General features: G+C 48.0%; 1 protein-coding gene across 3 annotated transcripts in view; it reads left to right on the top strand.

The window, feature by feature from the left end:
- Nucleotides 1–19727, top strand: part of MATN2 (matrilin 2) — a 157462-nt gene that overhangs the window by 34530 nt on the left and 103205 nt on the right. For all 3 annotated transcript variants that reach the window (XM_079901746.1, XM_079901747.1, XM_079901745.1), the window contains exon 3: nt 17564–18133. In XM_079901746.1, coding sequence (XP_079757872.1) covers nt 17564–18133 — 570 coding nt within the window. The remainder of the gene's footprint in view (nt 1–17563; nt 18134–19727) is intronic.

Here is a 19727-nt window from a genome sequence, read left to right as displayed (position 1 = left end):
GGCAGCAGCTGGAGCCCAGTGTTCGCTCGAGCACCGAGAGTGATGAGGAAACGAATCGCTGGCTGGGTAGATTTCCTTTTGTGTAATATACTGTCTCAGTGTACTTAGGGGGTGGAAACCTACGCCAAGTTAAGTAAGGATGGAGGAAATGAAGCATTGTATCAGAGTGGGGAGAGAGAGGACAAGTTTCCAAAGGACATGGTGATGAGAACAATCTAGGTTCCTGAAGCAGTCACTGTAGAGAAGATGAGGGGATAGGCAAACAGAGGCTTCAGGGGAGGGGAGGGAAGTTGGCCCCGCTTTCACAAAGCTTGGAGGGACTAGGTCTTCAGGTGAGCTTTGTGAAGAGGACTGAGTACGCCTTGTAGTTTTTTGTTCCAATGTATTTGGAGTTTTCATCGAGACCTTACTGTAGATGAGGGAGGCATCAAGAAGGCAGATGTATTGAGGAGTTGAGGGGACCACCAGGGCCAGTGCAGAAAACAAAGCTCTCTAGGTACTTGATTTTATCTTTTTATAAATTTATTTATTTATTTATTTTTGTCTGCGTTGGGCCTTCATTGCTGCGCGTGGGCTTTTTCTAGTTGTGTTGAGTGCGGGCTACTCTTCGTGGCGGTGTGCGGGCTTCTCATTGCGGTGGCTTCTCTTGTTACAGGGCACAGGCTCTAGGTGCAGGAGCTTCAGTAGTTGCAGCACGAGGGCTCAGTAGTTGTGACTCACAGGCTGTAGAGTGCAGGCTTAGTAGTTGCGGCGCACGGGCTTAGTTGCTCTGTGGAATGTGGGATCTTCCCAGACTATGGATCAAACCCATGTCCCCCGCATTAGCAGGTGGATTCTTAACCACTGCATCACCAGGGAAGTCCCTCTCTAGGTTTTTTTTTTTTAAACATGCACATTACTTTTTTTTGAAAATTAATTAATTTATTTTTTGGCTGCGTTGGGTCTTTGCTGCGTGCGGGCTTTCTCTAGTTGCAGCGAACGGGGGTTACTCTTTGTTGTGGTGCGCGGGCTTCTCATTGTGGTGGCTTCTCTTGTTGCAGAGCATGGGCTCTAGGTTCACGGGCTTCAGTAGTTGTGGCTCACGGGCTCTAGGGTGCAGGCTCAGTAGTTGTGGCACACGGGCTTAGTTGCTCTGTGGCATGTGGGATCTTCCTGGACCAGGGTTCAAACCCGTGTCCCCTGCATAGGCAGGTGGATTCTTAACCACTGCACCACCAGGGAAGTCCACCTCTCTAGGTATTTTAGGCAGAAAGGGATTTCATACAGGGAATTAGGTGCTTACATAATTAACGGAAAGGGTGAAGGAGTGGAAGTTCAGGGCCATCACCTAAGAACCCATTGCTGGGATCAGGATGCTGTCACTGCCATAACTACGTCTGTGAAGCTGGTGAGCAGACACTAGAACACCGAGTCTGTGTTTCTACCACCTTACTTGCCAGCAGAAACAGGCTTCACCCCACTTCCTCCTTTGTGAGTGTATGTACTTGGTGTTACCTAATTCTCACCCAGGACCCTAGCTGCAAGGGAGTCATTGAAATGTGCTTCTTGTCTTTTTAACGTCTGCAGTACTGGAAGGCTCATAAAAAGAGGTGGGAGTTCATGCTGAGTGCCAACTGACATTCAATCAATAGTTATTTCCTTTGAATGTTCAATTAACTAGGGAGAGAAATAGCAGTAGAGGAGTTAGACACCCAAGAGGGATGAGTTGGAAGGGGCCAACTGCTGACCTAAGCTTTCTGCCCTACCAGCTGAAAGTCCTTCAGGTAGACTCACTCCAGGGTTAGATAACAAAGGGGCAGAAACTCAACTCCTAAAGACAAAGGAGTTGTCTTTAAATTCTCCCTGGTCGGTGCTTTGTGACCACCTAGAGGGGTGGGATTGGGAGGGTGGGAGGGAGGGAGACGCAAGAGGGAAGAGATATGGGAACATATGTATATGTATAACTGATTCACTTTGTTATAAAGCAGAAACTAACACACCATTGTAAAGCAATTATACTCCAATAAAGATGTAAAAAAAAAAAAAAGGAAATAATAACCTCCCCCTGGTACGTTCTCTGTAGTATATACATAGGGGACATTCATTTATACCTGAGACCACGCTGGGAGCTCCAGTGGGAGGGGCTTTGGGTTGGGCCAGGGATGGAGAAGAGTGAAGTCTGGGCTGAAGCAGGAGCCCTTAGAATGTGCCCTAAAAGAGGACGGGCACATTTATAACACTTCAGTGGCTCCCCATGGGCTCCTTCATGGAGTCCAAGCTTCTCAGTAGGAGGTACGTGCAGCCCTCTCTGTCATTCCCATCCTGTCCTTTAAGATCCAGCCGTAGCACCCTATCTGCATTACCCATGCACATGGCGCCCTCCTCTGTTCTGGCCTCTAGGCCTTTGCTCATGCCGACCCTTTGCCTAAAATGCCCAACCCAACTCTGCCTGGCCAATACCTGCTCATCCTTTAATAATGGAATAATATTTGAAGACAATAGAATGTGGTACCCTTCAGCTTCTTTAGGAATCTTCCCACCCATCATCCCAGGATCGTGCTCTCCTCCAGGCTCTCGTTGCACATGATTTTTATGAATCTTATGAAGCTGTCTTCTCTACAAGGTTGTAAGCGTCTCCCAGGCTGAGATTGGTTCTTGTGCTGTATCCCCAGCACCTGGCATAGAGAGGAGGGTTCCACAGTGTTTGCGTAACTCAACCAAACCGAAATGATGAGAGACACTTTTCCTTGGCTGGTACAGGTCTGTGGAAGCTTCCGCCCCTGCCTCTGTGTGTGCCTGCACCCCTCCCCTTCCAGGGAAGAGCTACAAGACCGCATCTAGCAAGGCCTCTTCCTCGTGGCCCTCACCCCTCCCCAGCCCGACCCTATTGGTATTCACAGGTCTCTGCTCTGTGCCTGACTTCCATCTGGACACTCAGAAAGCAGAGGAGGCAATTGTTCAATGTATTAAGTTAAAATGCTCGTGTGGGTGAAATGCCAGTTTGCTTTTTAAAAGCCACCTACACTCTTTTTCACTTTGCAGAAAGGAGAGATCACCTGTTTCCCAGTACTTTCTGTACTGTCTTGTATTGGGGGATGGGGTGTGTGTGTGTGTGTGTGTGTGTGTGTGTGTGTAGATTACAATTTTTAAGATATGAGTCATTTCTCAATTGGAGGAAGGAAGAAAGCTGATGAGAAGGGTTTTGATAGAGAATACCAAACTGATTCTGTATCTATTCAGTCAGCTCAGTGAATTTTAAAACCATCGACCATTTCAGGGCTTCTTTATCCTTCTTTTCTCAATTAAGAGAAAGCCTGTTTGTAGACACACTGAGAGTAGATGTGAGGGGCATTTTTTTGTAAGCGAAGCTTTAGCAAACTGCTTTACCTTGCAAGGAAATCCAATTCATTGGAAACTTTTTTCTCCAGGGCTAAACTGCGGCAGCTTTCTCTTTGGCTCCCTCGCAAAGAAAATTGTCCAGGGTTCTGGAAACCACAGCTGTCGAACTTCATACGACGTCTCTTTTCTTTTAGCTCATGTAAGAGTTATGAGAGGAGACTGGTGTGATGTGGCATGTTTTTTCTTTCTTCTCCTTTTCTTTTCCAGTTTGCTGGCTAGTTGGTGCGTACTCCCTGAGGGCCTTAGAGAGCTGCGTTCCTAAAGGAATTTGTGAGGGTCAGCAGGGACAAAGGAAATTTGAGCTGGTGTCAACCCGGGATCGCTCAGGGCGCCACTGGCCCTTGTCTCTGGTTTATGGAGCACGATTGCTAACCAAAGATGCAGGCTCATTCACCAGAACCTTCTTTTAAATAAAAACAAAAGCCCAAACAAACTCATTGTGACATTGGCAAGTATATTTTGCATAAAAACTTCCCAGTGTGGATCTCCATGAGCAGACAGAATCCATCCTGCAAGTCTCTCTCCCACCACAGCCATCTCTTTCTGCCCTGCAGGGGTTCCCCTTGGTTTTGGTTAACGTGTACACAGGTCAAATCTGACAGTAAGTTTCAGTGCTTGCCTGTGAACTTTGGTTCTGCTTGTAGGTGTTGGAAAGGAGTTAATAGAATGAAAGTTGACATTCAGACCATATCTCGGGCGTTCATGAGGGGAGCACATAAATGGTATCAACTGGCATTCAGAGCAGGTGTGTGGGGGGAGGAGATCACAGAAATCACCTCCGTCTGGATGTACATCGTTGCTTTTGTCCTCAGTAATCGGCCAAGAGGTAGAGATGTGTTTGCTCTGTACCTCTGCTGGATTCATGCCTCCCTGTTCATCAGCACAGTCTCTACTGACCTTTGTGACTGAGGGTTCAGCTGTTCTGGCTATAAGCATATGTTATGCTTCCTGAATAGTAATTCATTTTCCCTGCCTCGTTCTGCCGCCATCTGCACGCTCGTGTCACTGCCTGCCTGGGCTGTAAGCCGCCTAAGGCCAGGCCCGGCATCCTCTGGGTGGCAACAGCCCCACAGCACCAGCACTGTACAGACAGACCTTGTTTTATTGGGTTTTGCTTTTGTTGTGCTTCGCAGATACTGTGTTTTTCACAAATTGAGGGTCTGTGGCAGCCCTGCGTCAGACAAGACCATTGGCGCCATTTTTCCAACGCATTTGCTCACTTTGTGTCTCTGTGTCACGTTGTGGTAATTCTTGCAGTATTTCAGGCTTTTTCATTGTTATTCTATCTGTTACGGTGATCTGTGATCGTTGATCTTTGATATTCTATTGCGAAAAGATTACAACTTGCTGAAGGCTCAGATGATGGCTGGCATTTTTTAGCGATAAAGTATTTTTAAATTAAGGTAAATTAAGGTACGCTTTTTTAGGCATAATGCTATCGCACGCTTAATAGGCTACAGTATAGCGTAAACATAACTTTTATATGCGCTGGGAAACCAGAAAGCTCGTGTGACACGCGGTATGGCGGTATTTGCTCTATTGCGGTAGTCTGGGACCGAACCTGCAGTTCCTCTGAGATGTGCCTGTGTTTTGCCAATAGTGCCTTCAGTTCTCTGCCTTCTATGTGCAGCCCTGAGCCAGGCATCCGTGAAATGAGGATGAACGAGGCCCGCTCGTGACCTCAGAGGTTTGCCTTATGGTTTGGGGGGGCTTGCAGGCCAGCAAATACGGAATTTGTGGGATGACGTCACTGCACATTGTTACTAGTTGCGCTACTGTCATCACTGCCTGGGGGTGCAGGAGGCACTTGTGGACTCGAGTAGGTGCAGCGGGTGTGCTCGTAGGTATCAGAAAGAACTTAATAAAATGAAGGCGAAGCTCTGGGGCCAAAGGCACTGGCCCAGGACGGAGGGTGAAGAGGACTTTGCACTTGGGGGAGTGTGTCTTGAGTTGAGCTCTAAGTCCTGAGTCTCATTCAAGTCTCTGCCGTTGGCCCTCCCAGATATTAACTGGGGTTTAATGTGTTAACTGGTGACTGGGAGAGTAAGTTCATAAGCCTCTCCTCTGGGACGTTTCTCTGTTCAGAGGAGACACTTCATGCTAGGTCACCTGCTGGGAAACGGAGGCGAAAAATGCAGGTACTACAACCAGACTGGCTTGGATGTGAAATCCCTGTCTCGTACCACTCATTCTCCCCATGCCAGTGGACTTGTCATTTAGCCTCTCTAAGCCTCAGGGCCCTCGTCTGTAAGTTGGAAGTAATAATGGTGCCTACCTTGTTCATTTTCTGAACCTAATCAAAAGCCAGGACACAGCTGACCTACACATGATCTGACAATGGACCAGACGTGGATCAGAACCCATGAGAGAATCCAGGATGTAAGGTTTCCGTATTTACAAGGTCTCTCCTGGTCTTGCGGAGGAGGGTGCGGAGACACAGGAAGGGGTCTCTCCTGGACTCTTGCTGTGTGGCCTCTTTGATGGTCTCCCAGGCTCCCGTGCCCCTGGGGATAGAGTCTTCAGGTCTGTCACACCTATGAATCATCCGGAACAACTGTCTAAGTGCAGGTTCGTGGGCTTCAGCCTCGAAGATTCTAATTCACTGGGTCTAGGGTGCTGCCCAGGATTCATCATTTTAAATAAGTACCCCCAGGTGTTTCCGATGTCATCAGGACACTGATGATCCCCACTGTGGGCTGTTTTTATGGTACCTCCACTGACTAGCTCCCCCAGCCCACTCTGGCTCGTGGAGGGGTATGTGCAACTTCTCCTTTCTTTGCCCTCCTAGCCCTCCCATCACATGTGCACCCTGAAGGAAAGAAGCCAAGACCCTACTAAGCATCTACGTGCGTTGCACTCTGCTGGGTACTAGGGATTCATAGAAGACACTACATGTGGCCGGTAGCTGCATACATGAGATGCTGGTAGGAGAATGCTCAGACATAGGTGACCACAGGGCCAAGGCTTAAGCTGAGGAGGCAACTGAGAGAGGATGACGCGTAGGGACCTATAAACCTAGATATCACTGAGGTGTAAGATATAGGGCAGGGAGTGGTGGGTGGGTCCAGGAGGCTAAAGAGTTCATTAGTTCATTCTCCCATGACCTTGCTGTCAGTGACCCTTAGGATGGTGGCTTTTGAAGAAATTGCTTTGTTGAGACAGCATCCTGGGCTCATTGATCCTGAGAACTCACAGCTGCCAGGTTGAGCTACTGTGACGCTGATGAAACTCACCAAAATATTTCATCGTCGGAAAGTTCTGCTATAAAGAGGGGAAGAGTAAGGTGCTTTTGTGGAGAGAGTCTCTCTACTCTCTCAGGCCAGGAAAACCAACGGTGAGATGATGGGGCATTAAGGCCTGGAGTGCTCTAATGGGAGCGAGTGGAGAGAATGTCTGGCTGGCAAATCGGTTTTGTTTCTCAAGTCCCCTCCAGGCACTAGGGGGTGGGAAGGGGACGGGGGACGCTGCGCCCAGAGGACCCCTGTGGCTGAGCTTTGATTCTGAGGCTGGGATTGATTAGCGGGGGGCGGGGCGGGGGGGGGTTGGTGTCTCACAGGTGCTGGAGTTGGGGGTCTCGGGGCCGGCGCGCAAGGCTTGGGATTTGCTGTCCTGGCTGGAGATTTTATCGTGTGACTAGCTGTCAATCCAGATGTCTCCTTTCTGTGGTTTATACAGTTGATTTTTTGAACCTTATGTTCAGGGCTTGACATTTATACCACTTAGATTTCCTCTTGTTAGTTTTTTTTTTTTTTAACATCTTTATTGGAGTATAATTGGTCTACAATGGTATGTTAGTTTCTGCTTTATAACAAAGTGAATCAGCTATATGTATACATATATCCCCATATCCCCTCCCTCTTGCGTCTCCTCCCACCCTCCCTATCCCACCCCTCTAGGTGGTCACAAAGCACGGAGCTGATCTCCCTGTATAGCATGTGGCTGCTTCCCACTAGCTATCCATTTCACATTTGGTAGTGTATATATGTCCATGCCACGCTCTCACTTCGTCCCAGCTCACCCTTCCCTCCTCTTGTTAATTTTGACTCATTATTCCAGCCCTCAGAAATCCTTTCTGGTCCTGACTCTGTTATTCAGCTTTTTAAGCGATTCCTTCCAGCATAGTGTGTAGTGCTGTAGTGAGAACCACAAATGCCCCCAGAATTTGGAAAACTGTTTGGAAAATGTTACCAAGTGGGAACTGATTTTCTAATGTGTCTGCGATATGTCTTAGATCCCATTAAGAAGTCCAGGGTGTATCCATAATATAATATGATCAGCTTTTCAGGCCACTCCCCAGGGGTTCTTTAGGAAGATGTGAGTGGAGCGTGATTGATTCAGAGGAAGCCATAGCTCATCATCTGCGTTGTAAAACGCCTGGCGTGAGGTAATGCAGTAGCTGGCACCTGATGAAGAAGGGAATTAGAGGGGGAAGAATTGAAATGTGGTCCTTTCAGCCCTGCCCAAGGACCATGGCACCCTAGTCAAGAGCCCTAAATACAGGGGAATTGCAGGGTAAGTCGCACTGGAGGCAAAAATCAAAGGTGCTCCAAATTGCCTCTGAAATATCCATGAGATCACCTGTAGATCACAGGGCTGGTCGTAGTCTAGAGGCACATGGGGATGGAACACATGAGGTGGCCACAGGGGCCACATCTCAGGTGTCTGTGGGCTCAAGCTCATTGAGCGTGATGGTGGGTGTTACGCCATCACGTCTTTTCTCTCAGTCTGTCTGTCTGTCTTTGTTAAGCCCATATAGTTCAAAACACATAAACCAATTGCTTAAGGGATGCAATTTCCTTGAATTCTGATGTGCTATTTTATATTCTTATAGTGGAGGATACATACCACTTGTACAATTTGAGGAGACTATTTCTTTCCTTTATTTATAAATTTATTTCTTTAATTTATTTTATTTTTGGCTGTGTTGGGTCTTTGTTGCTGCGCGCGGGCTTTCTCTAGTTGCGGCGAGCAGGGGCTACTCTTTGTTGCGGTGCGTGGGCTTCTCACTGTGGTGGCTTCTCTTGTTGCAGAGCACGGGCTCTAGGGGCGTGGGCTTCAGTAGTTGTGGCTCACGGGCTTCAGTAGCTGTGGCTCGAAGGCTCTAGAGCGCAGACTTAGTAGCTGTGGCACACGGGCTTAGTTGCTCCGCGGCATGTGGGATCTTCCCGGACCAGGGCTCGAACCCGTGTCCCCTGAATTGGCAGGCGGATTCTTAACCCACTGCGCCACCAGGGAAGCCCGAGGAGACTATTTCTTAGGGAATTTCTCTTTCCTTTGCTCTGACCCCATGCCCACCAGCAGCCTTCCATCATAAGTGTGACTTTATCTAAAAGTCCATGGGCAGGCCGTCGACATGGCCACCCTTATTATTTCTCATTGAATTGTAGTAAGTTAGCACTAATTATCAGATAATGTCTCAAAAGTATGATTAGCTAACTTACCTTTATTCAGTTTCTTAGAAGCAGATAAAATTGAGTACTTCAACCTTTGTTGTAGAGCCCCAGACTCTAAAACCAGATTGGCAAAATGATTCCATTTCATCGTCTGTAGGTACTTGCAGGGCAGTGTCGAAAGGATCCTGAGGCTGAGTCCAGGCTGAGTGGGAGAGGGTGGGAATTGATTCGTAATGTCTGCCAGGGACAAGGTAAAGAAAAAAAAGGGGACATTGCTCATCCTGCCCTGGAGCCTGGGTACCCACACCCAGAGGTAGTCAGCTATGCTCTCCCTTTCTCTCTGAGCATTCTACTTATCTTTTTAGTCTGCCTATTTTGTTGTATCCTGTTATTTTGTGTCTGTACGCCTGCTGTTAACAGCTGGGAGTCTTCCTTCGTTATATTCCCAGAGCCTGACACACAATAGGTTCTCACTAAATATTTGTTCAAAGATTGGCTTTATTTAACTGTTCTGCCTAACGGGTCTAAATATGTGGAATCTGCATTTCTTCCTCACTGGAGTCAATTATTTGTCTTGCTGAGATCCAAACTATAGATTTCCTCTGATTCTCCTGATCTATCCTAACTAGGAGTAAAAACATAAATTGTGCGTGCTTTTTTCCCCTTCTCAGTCTCCTGCTGGCTCAAAATCATCAAGTTCTCCCTACCGCCACCCCCGCTTTCTGTAATCATAAAACTGCTTTTCTCCCTTTGAAACTCTTGGTGAGCTAGTTTTTTCACTGGCCCTTTATGACCTTTGAATCACGTTCCAGAGTGTTTCTGGTCACTCTTAGGGAATTAAAGAAATCTCTCTGGTTAGTCCTAGTTGCAAAACCAGTTTTAGCTCTCGGCTCCTTGCCACTTTCTCCAACGTTACTCTTGTCATCCCTCCTTTGAGGGATCATTATTGGAGTATTCGTGTCCTCCACTGTATCTCAGCCGTTCACCTCTCTTACCATACACTCCTGACCCTGTGATCATAATAACTGCAGTCCCTTCATCATCTCAATTTAAACCTCCTATTTCCCCAGCTCACCCCTTCTAGGATTCAACAATGCTGTGACCTCAACTGGACTTTCAATCCATTGGCCCTGCTGCTTTTTCTCTGCCCTTCACCCCTTCCTGTCTTCTACTTCCTGTTCCCCCAGTTTAATTTCAGAGGAAATCTTTATAGTCGTTCTGTTGCCTACCTTTGTCGCTCTCCTGATTCATCACTCTCGCTTGGCTAAATGACAACCCTGGTTATATCAACTTCTGCCTGCTTTTCCCCTGTTCCTGTGCAGCTGGGCGTAGCCGGAGCAAGACACACCACATGCTATCAGTGTCCCTTCAGTTTCATGCTCACCACCCTCAAGTTGGCCTTTAATGTCACCTGGAAATCATGCTTCAGTCCCCTCGTCCATCCACTCTTGCACTGTCCTAGAAAATATTCCATTTTTTCCCCTTGTATCATTATATTTTTTACAGTTCTTTTTTTTTTTTTTAATGAGGGTGTGCTTTTTCAAGCCAGTAGAAGGCTGATATTTTTTATTGAGTGCAGTGACTTTATGAGGTAGGCGCTATTGCCCCTGGTTTACGGCTGAGGAGACTATTACTTTTTTTAGAAGATGTTGGGGGTAGGAGTTTATTAATTAATTTATTTATTTCTGCTGCACCGGGTCTTCGCCTCTGTGCTAGGGCCCTCTCCAGTTGTGGCAAGCGGGGGCACTCTTCATCGCGGTGCGCGGGCCTCCCACCATCGCGGCCTCTCTTGTTGCGGAGCACAGGCTCCAGACGCGCAGGCTCAGCAGCTGTGGCACACGGGCCCAGCCGCTCTGCGGCATGTGGGATCCTTCCAGACCAGGGCTCGAACCCGTGTCCCCTGCACTAGCAGGCAGACTCTCAACCACTGAGCCACCAGGGAAGCCCCCACAGTTCTTTTTTTAAAGTGCCCACAAACCATCTACTTGTGGGAACTTTGCTGGGAGTTGTTAGGAAGCATCGCATTTTCTGAAATCCATTTCCCTTCTCCACCCCGCCCTGGGCATTTGCCTGTTGTCCAGATCATGTTTCTCCTGTTCCGTCAACGATCGGTGATCGACTTTCTGTCATACCTGTCCCATTCTTCCGTCTCCCCCAGGGCCCTGCTCCTACAGCTCTCACAGTAGGCAAGTTAAGTGCATGAGAATGTGAACCACTAGCAGCCCCATGTGCTGAGCCGCTGCTATTCAGAGAGGCAAGCATCTGTTTTCATCATTTTATTAAATCTTAAAAAAACACAAATAGGCATTTAGCAGGGGAGAAGCAGTTGGCAGGAGACAGGCAATTTTGAGCCATAGCTTTCAGGCCCTGATCCCAGGGAAGGAAAGAATTGACCCCAGAGAGCCAGTGCAGTTCTGGTGCATCTTGACTGTGCTGGGAAAGGCAGATCTAAAAGGACAGAATCCTTTCTGAGCATTGCTTGGTGGTTAAGAGTATGGACTACGGAGCCAGACGAGATGAGTTCAGATCCGGGCTCCTCCTAAGTATGAGGCCCTGAGCTAGATAGCTAACCTTTCTAGACGCATTGTTCTCATCTGTAAAATGGGAATAGTACCTACTTGCTAAGTTGGGTATGAAGAATAAATAAGCCATCCCGTGTAAAAGTACTCTGAACAAGGCCAGGTACTTATTCAGTGCTCAATAAACAGTACCTATAAATTATTATTATATTCTCTTTTGACTATCCCGATAGCCCTGTGAGGTATTGTTATTCTCATTTCGCAGAAGAAGAGACTGAGGGTCAAAGAGGTGAAGGAGAGGTTTAAGACCACATGGACAGAAAGTGGTATTGGCTGGGCTTGCCCTGAGGTCATAGGACTCTGCTGCTGTTTCACTGAGCATTTCAGAGCCCCTTTCAGTCTCTGGATGAAATTATTTTGCCCCTGTCATCGAGATTCACATATCTTCCTTCTCCAAACATGCCCTGACCTCTCCAGGCAGATGGTACCAAATATTTACTGTACAATTACACGGCCGTAATTAAATTGAGCTGCAGCAAGGGAGACCGATTAGCCACAAATCTACAATCCTGAGAGGAAGGAAATAGTTCCAAGGCTGCACGTTGTAATCCTGCTGGGGTGGGAATGTTGCTTAAAATTGTTCGGGCTCAGGTTCACCTTCTCTGCAGGGGGAAGAGACACTTGTTTGCCCATTGAGTAGGCTGCAGAGTCAAGCTGACAGAACTGGAAGTCCTGTTCACAAGCTCAGACCGTTACTCTTTTGGTTCAAGGGATGACGTTTTTATGATGTGCCCAGAAACCCTCTTCCAACTGCTGTGGAAAGTCTGTTGTGAGGGGCGAGGAGGAAGATCGTGTGTGTTCTTCTCACAGGCTGAGACAGGGAGGGAGGCTGTTTATCAGAACCAGTATGTGAAAGGAACACACACAGAGGAGAGTCCATTTTCTGGAAACATCTCTCAGCAGTCCCCGTGTGGAGAAACTGTGAGGCAAATATTTCAGAATGTCCCCAAGTATTTACAGAGCTTGTATTGTAATGCCAGCGGTATTGAGAGTTTTCCCGGATACCCACCATGACATGGGGGAAAGGCACCAGGATGGTCCCAGGTCTGACCCTAATGAGCCATGAGGCCTCGTGGAGATAGAGTCACCTCCCTGAGCCTCAGTTTCCCCTTCTGTAAAGTGAGTAACTTGGACTCTATTTAGACCCTCCAGCTCTAAGATTTTATTAGTCTGTGAGTCCATGGACCAGAAGTTCAAAAGTGGCTATGCTCCCTCATAAAATGGCAAAGATTTGGGTCCTAGAATCTGTGACTCTGTTAGCAGGACCCAGAGACCTGCTCTAGCACTTTTTGACTTTGTGGTTTTAATCCACCTCCTTGAATTGCCTGCTCTGACTCAGTCCCTTCCACCTGAAACCTTGGCTCCACCACCCAGAATTCCATTTAACTCCACAAATGTTGACTGAAGACTGACTGTATTCCCACCGCATGGCTATAGAGATGATTAGTTTCCCACGTTGGGGAGTTCACAGTGAGATATGAGGTCAAGACTTGCCAGAACTTCGTTTCTCCGGAAATTTCTCTAGTTCCTAAACTAGTGGTTTCTCAGAGTGTGGTCCTTGGACCAGTGGCATCAACTTCACCCAGGAACTTGCTAGAAATGCACATTTTCAAGTGCCAGCCTAGACCTACAGAATCAGAAATTCTGGAAGTGAGGCCCAGTGACCTTAGTTTTTTTTTTTTTTTTGCGGTATGCGGGCCTCTCACTGTTGTGGCCTCTCCCGTTGCGGAGCACAGGCTCCGGACGCGCAGGCTCAGCGGCCATGGCTCACGGGCCCAGCCGCTCCGCGGCATGTGGGATCTTCCCAGACCGGGGCACGAACCCACATCCCCTGCATCGGCAGGTGGACTCTCAACCACTGCGCCACCAGGGAAGCCCTGACCTTAGTTTTCAACAAGTCTTCCTGGGAACTGGGAGGCACCTCGAGCTTGAGAACCACTGAACTGGCCCTTTCAGGGACAAGCTGCAGTGCTGTGGTTCTGAGCTCTCGAGGGACCTGAGGAGACATCCTGAAGAAACTCGGTCACTTGGGCTGCCAGGACTCGTCGTTTTCAACTCACAATCACTGCCCTCTAGAGGTTCCCTCCAACTCTATTTCGAACCTTTGTGGTGTTTTTGTAAATGCCGGGCATTGTGGAAACTCCCATTTGTTTTGATGGGAACTAATCCAGTTGAGCACATAATTCCCCACGGAACTTCCAGGCTTCCCTCTAAATTGATTGCGATGCTTCCTGGGATGCTGACACCATGACTGAGACCCACAGTAAGAATCCCAGTCCCAGAGGACCCCCTGCTTCCAAAGATTTCCAGAGGAGGAGAGTTCTTAGGGAGCCAGTCTGCAGACTCTATCCCTCTCTCCCTTCCAAGGAGTCTTTCATTAATATCCTCCTCCATGGCAGGGTCTGGGCTGGTTCCGGTCCTCCTGAGCAGGTGGAGATGATTGGGTCACATTCTCCCTGCATGAAGTTCTGGCCGAAATGGGGGGCAGGTGTGGCTCCTGGAGTGGCCTCAGTCCTGGCCCTTGTCCTCTTTCCTGGGACCCGCAGGTCTGTCATGCTGTGCTCTGGCCCAGGACCATGTGCTAGACTGTAGACACCTCTGTGAAAATTAGAGAAAGGCACTCCCTCCAGGTGCCTCTCAGGGTGGATGCAGCCCCTGGGGCTCAGGGCTAGCCTGGATTTCAGGCCCCTCGCTTCCCTGAGCAGGTGCCTGTGTGCAGCACAAACGACACAGCAGCAGCAGCCCTGCCCCTCCCCAGCCTGGGCCTAGGAAGGTGTGGACTGTGGGGCCGATGTGGGCCGAGCAGAGCCTGCATATGCAGCTCCCACACATTGGGGCTTTCCACATGCTGGGCCCAAGGCTAAGCTCTTTACCCACAGCATTTCCTCAGATCCTCACAACCACCCAGTGAGGTGGGTGTTGGTGTTGTCTCAATATAGGTTTTCTTTTTCTAAATTATAAGAGATTTTCAAACTCTCAGTGCCTTCATGTTCTCATCTGTCCAATGGGTACGGTACTCCTAGCTCTTTTCTTAAGAGCTTATTCTAGAAATCAGATGAGACCGTAGTGATGATGAAAGCTCTCTGGAGTAAAGACGTTAAAACACCCTGCAAATGTCAGGGTTGATATTGACCTTATCCCTGTGCCCTCAAAGGCAGTTTCTGGGAGCTCTGGTTTGAGAAACTCACCTTAAATTCACCCAGCCTCCAGTGTTATATGTGGGTGCCAGAGAAGGTTGGCTTTCTGCCATGATGCTGGCACGCGGGCGTGCTTCCTCCCCTAAAATTGTTAGGCTTGTGAGACTGCGACGGATGAGGTGTGTGTGAAGGTGCTCAGGGGCGAGTCGCGACCTGGCAGGCCCGCGTGGATGGGATGACCTCACCCGCCTTTCCCACTTCTCACGTCAATGACTGGGTTCACTGCTTCATTTCTGGTTTTCTCCCTCTTTCTTGCAGCTGCAGTGATCGGGATTTAGGGCAAGCATTTGAGATCCCTTTTCTAATCCCTATCAAATCCGGATTTAGCAGTGGGAGGTCTGGGAAAGAGAGGGGGAGGGAGGGGCTGGAGGCCATAGCTCAGAACATCTGAGAAATCCCAGCAGGAACGCCCAGCCTCCACCCTGTGAGGCCAGAGGCCTCTCATCTCATCCAGTCTCACCCGCTTCCCAGGATGCCTTCTTGCTTGCGCGCTTGAGGAATGAGTATGGCAATTGTGGTGGTGAGGGAGAGACTTCGACATTTACCTTCTTCCAATTTAACTGTGCCCTTTGTTGACATGTTTCTTGGCCAGGTACCTTCTCCATTTCCACTACTGCCCCCACCTCCCTGCCCCCACCACCCACCCCTGGTTGAGATTAAGTTTCTCTCTCAACCAGATTTGTGCAGAAATGGTCTGGATCATCCACCCTGCAAACCCCTGCCTGACTCAACTGTTTTTTGTGGGGTTTTTTGTTTTTTTTTTAAAAACTGAGGTATAGTTGATGTACAATATTTTATAAGTTACAGGTGTGCAACATAGCGATATCACAGTTTTTAAAGGTTATACTCCATTTATAGTCATAAAACATTGGCTATATTCCCTGTGCTGTACAATATATCCTTGTAACTTATTCATTGTATACATAGTAGTTTGTACCTCTTTATCCCCTACCCCTATATCGCCCCTCCCGCTTCCCTCTCCCCACTGCTAACCACTAGTTTGTTCTCTACATATGTGAGTCTGTTTCTTTTTTGCTTTATTCACTAGTTTTATTTTTTTAGATTTCACATATAAATGATATCATACAGTATTTGCCTTTCTCTGTCTGACTTATTTCACTTAGTGTAATGCCCTCCAAGTCCATGCACGTTGTTGAAAACGGCAGAATTTCATTCTCTCTGTGGCTGAGTACTATTCCTGTGTGTGTGTGTGTGTGTGTGTGTGTATATATATATATATATATATATATATACACACACACACACACACACACACACACACACACACACACACACACACCATATCTTCCTTATTCATTCATCTGTTGATGGACACTTAGGTTGCTTCCGTATCTTGGCAATTGTAAATAGAGCTGCAATGAACATTGGGGTGCATATATCTTTTTGAATTAGTATTTCTCTTTTTATCAGATATATACCCAGGAGTAGAATTGCTCGGTCATATGGTAGCTCTATTTTTAGTTTTTTTGAGGAACCTTCATATTGTTTTCCACAGTGGCTGCACCAATTTACATTCCCACCGACAGTGTAGGAGGGTTCCCTTCTGTCCATATCCTCTCCACAAACTTCTGCCCCACTCAGTTGACTTTTTATTAACGTAACTTCCCTACAGAAGAGACGTTACATATGCTAATCATATCATGCCCATCACCTGTGGCATCATGTACACATTTCAGTCTGAATTTAAAGTCATTTTGTAACTGGCTTCATGCTACCCCTCCAACTTAATTCCTATCCATAACTCCTAGCAGGGCCTTTACCACTCGTTCTGTTATCCACTCTATTCATGCCATCTTGGGCTTTTGTTCATGTGTCCGTCTCCATGTGTTCCTTCTCTCAGTCCAAACACTATGCATCTGTAAAGCCAGCTTGTGTCCCATCTCCTTGACTCCAGCGCACTGATATCCCTGTTCTTTGAACATCTAGTGTCAGCACCACATAGTTTCATACTAGTTATTCTTTCCTTGTTCCAGTAATTAAGTCTCCCCAGGTAGACTGTAAGCTCCTTGATTTGGGTCGTCCCCCCTAAGTGTCTTCTTTTTAAAAAAAAAAAAAATTATTTATTTATTTATTTTATTTTTGGCTGTGTTGGGTCTTCGTTGCTGCGCGCGGGCTTTCTCTAGTTGCGGTGAGTGGGGGCTACTCTTCGTTGGGGCGCACGGGCTTCTCATTGCGGTGGCTTCTCTTGTTGTGGAGCATGGGCTCTAGGCTCGCAGACTTCAGTAGTTGTGGCTTGCAGGCTCAGTAGTTGTGGCTCATGGGCTCTAGAGCACAGGCTCAGTAGTTGTGGCGCACGGGTTTAGTTGCTCTGCGGCATGTGGGATCTTCCCGGCCCAGGGCTCGAACCCGTGTCCCCTGCATTGGCAGGCGGATTCTTAACCACTGCACCACCAGGGAAGCCCCCGCTAAGTGTCTTCTATACTCCCTGCAGTATCCAGCCGAGCCTATGTGCTGTGCAGTAAATGATAAAGTAATTTTGACCCTGCTCAGGTGTTTGCCAACCTGAAAACTGCATTGATGACTTTCTAGAAACTGAAGTTCATTTATCTTGTAAAAAGAAATAGTATCTTTGTTGCCAATACCCATGATCACCCAGTCATGCACATATACACCCTTACAACCTTCCCAAGGGGGGAAGAAAAACGATGAAGACGGGAGGTTTGAAAGGTGATCCCTGGCCCTAGGATTTCCAACCTGCACTGGGTCCTTAACACCCTTCTTTTCTTTCCTTTCCTTTTCTTTTCTTTATTTTTAATTGAAATATATTTGATTTACAATATCGTGTTCGTTTCAGGTATACAGCACAGTGATTCAGTTATACATATATACGTATATATAACTTCTTCAGATTCTCTTCCCTTATACGTTATTACAAAATACTGAGGAGAGTTCCCTGTGCTATACAGTGGGCTCTTGTTGGTTACCTGTTTTATATATAGTGGTGTGTTTACGCTTAACACTCTTCTGATGCGTTTGCCCTCCCCTCTTTCCCCAGAGAGCTCCTGTGAGAACAAGCGGGCAGACGTGGTCTTCATCATTGACAGTTCCCGCAGCGTCAACACCCACGACTATGCAAAGGTCAAGGAGTTCATCGTGGACATCCTGCAGTTCCTGGACGTTGGCCCTGACGTCACCCGTGTGGGCCTGCTCCAATATGGCAGCACCGTGAAGAACGAGTTCTCCCTCAAGACCTTCAAGAGGAAGTCCGAGGTGGAGCACGCCGTCAAGAGGATGCGGCATCTGTCCACGGGCACCATGACGGGGCTGGCCATCCAGTACGCCCTGAACATCGCATTCTCAGAAGCAGAAGGGGCCCGGCCACTGAGGGAGAACGTGCCGCGGGTCATAATGATTGTGACCGACGGGAGGCCCCAGGACTCGGTGGCTGAGGTAGCCGCAAAGGCCCGGGACACAGGCATCCTGATCTTTGCCATCGGCGTGGGCCAAGTGGACTTCAACACGCTGAAGGCCATCGGCAGCGAGCCCCACGAGGACCACGTCTTCCTGGTGGCCAACTTCAGCCAGATGGAGTCACTGACCTCAGTGTTCCAGAACAAGTTGTGCAGTAAGTCCTGTTTCTCTGTGGCTTTTCTCAGGGGATCATTAGGATGAGTTCATTCATCTTCCAGTGTTCATTCTGTGCTAACCTGGTCCCAGGTACCGGGCTGGCAAGGGGTGTTTAGCAAAGGCCAAGGTAGACACAGTGCTCTCTTGGGGCTCACGCTCTGGCCAAGGAGACATATTAAGGATGCCGTTATACAAATACGTAAGTAACTGCAGTTGTAACAGTGTAACAGAGGAAGAATTCAGGACAGGACCTGACCTAGGCCAGGGGGCTCAGGAAGATTTCCCTGAGGAAGGGACGTTTACACTCAAACTGCAGAACGAGTAACAGTAGGTAGGGGAAGATTTTCTCCAGCATATTGGCTTGCCCTGGCATTGCCTAGGTTGGAATTCATGAGTTGTAGTAAGCATGGGAATGGGAGGGCAAAAATAATAACATAACTTCTCCTTGGATGGTGTGGAATACTGAGCATTTTTGCCCCATGGTGGTGCTAGCAGTGGATGTTTTCTCAACCCAGAAAGAGACCCAGTGTACGGGGAAGACCAACACGTGCTCCTGGTACCTTCCCACCTGATAGGATGGCAGGTGCCTCCCAACTCCTTCTGCAAGGACATGCTTCCCCAAGTCCTTGAGCTGCATTCTTCTGCTTTAAGGGTCTTCTTCCCCATCTTGCTTTCTAACCCTGCACTCCACAAGGCTTCTTTCACACTTTCTTGCCACACTCCTCCCACTTACCTCCAAGCCGAGCTCCTGCCTCAGCTTTCCCAGCAGGTCAACTCACCCTCTCCCCAGTTTCCTGCTCCTGCCACCGTCTTCTCGTCCTTTTCTCCTCCAGAAGGGCAGGGTGCCAGACTGCCAACCCAGGCTCCACACTGGTCCCTGGAAATGGGAAGCAAACCTCCTGACCTGGTAAACAGTGTCCAGTCCAGCTTTGCCCACCCCGATTGGTCCCTGTCCCCTCCAACTGCCACGCTTCTTTGATGGGAAAACAAAAGCAAGTATCTATTCTGAAATGACCAGTATTTCCCTGGAATCTGCATGGCGAATGACCTTAAGGACCAGACTCATCTCCAACTCACCGGGAGCAGGAACCTTTAGACCAGTTCTCAGAATGTGACAAAGCCTAGAAACACACCCCCCACCCCCCCCACCAACCTCCCCCCGACCCTGTCAAAGCCTCAGGAAGGAAGTACGGTGTGCTTTTGACGTCTTTTTAAAAAAATTCTCTGCTGAAAACTAACTTCAAAAAGCAGAGACACCATTAATTCTTGACTCCAAAATCAAAAGTTTTACTTAAAAAATCAACGCCATGAAGGAAAAAGAAACTTTTGCTCTGCAATGTCGCTTGGAAAACATTCAGAAGTGCTATTTCCCTGGCGCCGCAGAGGGGCTGGGTCTCTGTGGCGTGCCGTGGCCTGAGTCACCTGGAAAACTTCAGCCAGTAGAATGCACTGCAAACATTTTCAAGGTTTATGACTTCAAATGACTTCTGCAGAATTTGTATTCCCTCTTTCCTGGAAATTTTAAAAAAAGAAATTGGTTCTGTAACAGTTTTGACGTGTTTATTCAGTTGTCTTGGAAAAATGTTAATGGA

This window comes from Stenella coeruleoalba, assembly GCF_951394435.1.
Source record: "Stenella coeruleoalba genome assembly, chromosome: 17".
Lineage (NCBI taxonomy): Eukaryota > Metazoa > Chordata > Mammalia > Artiodactyla > Delphinidae > Stenella > Stenella coeruleoalba.
The sequence above is the reverse complement of the archived record's forward strand: the minus strand, read 5'-3'. Positions and strand labels throughout refer to the sequence as shown.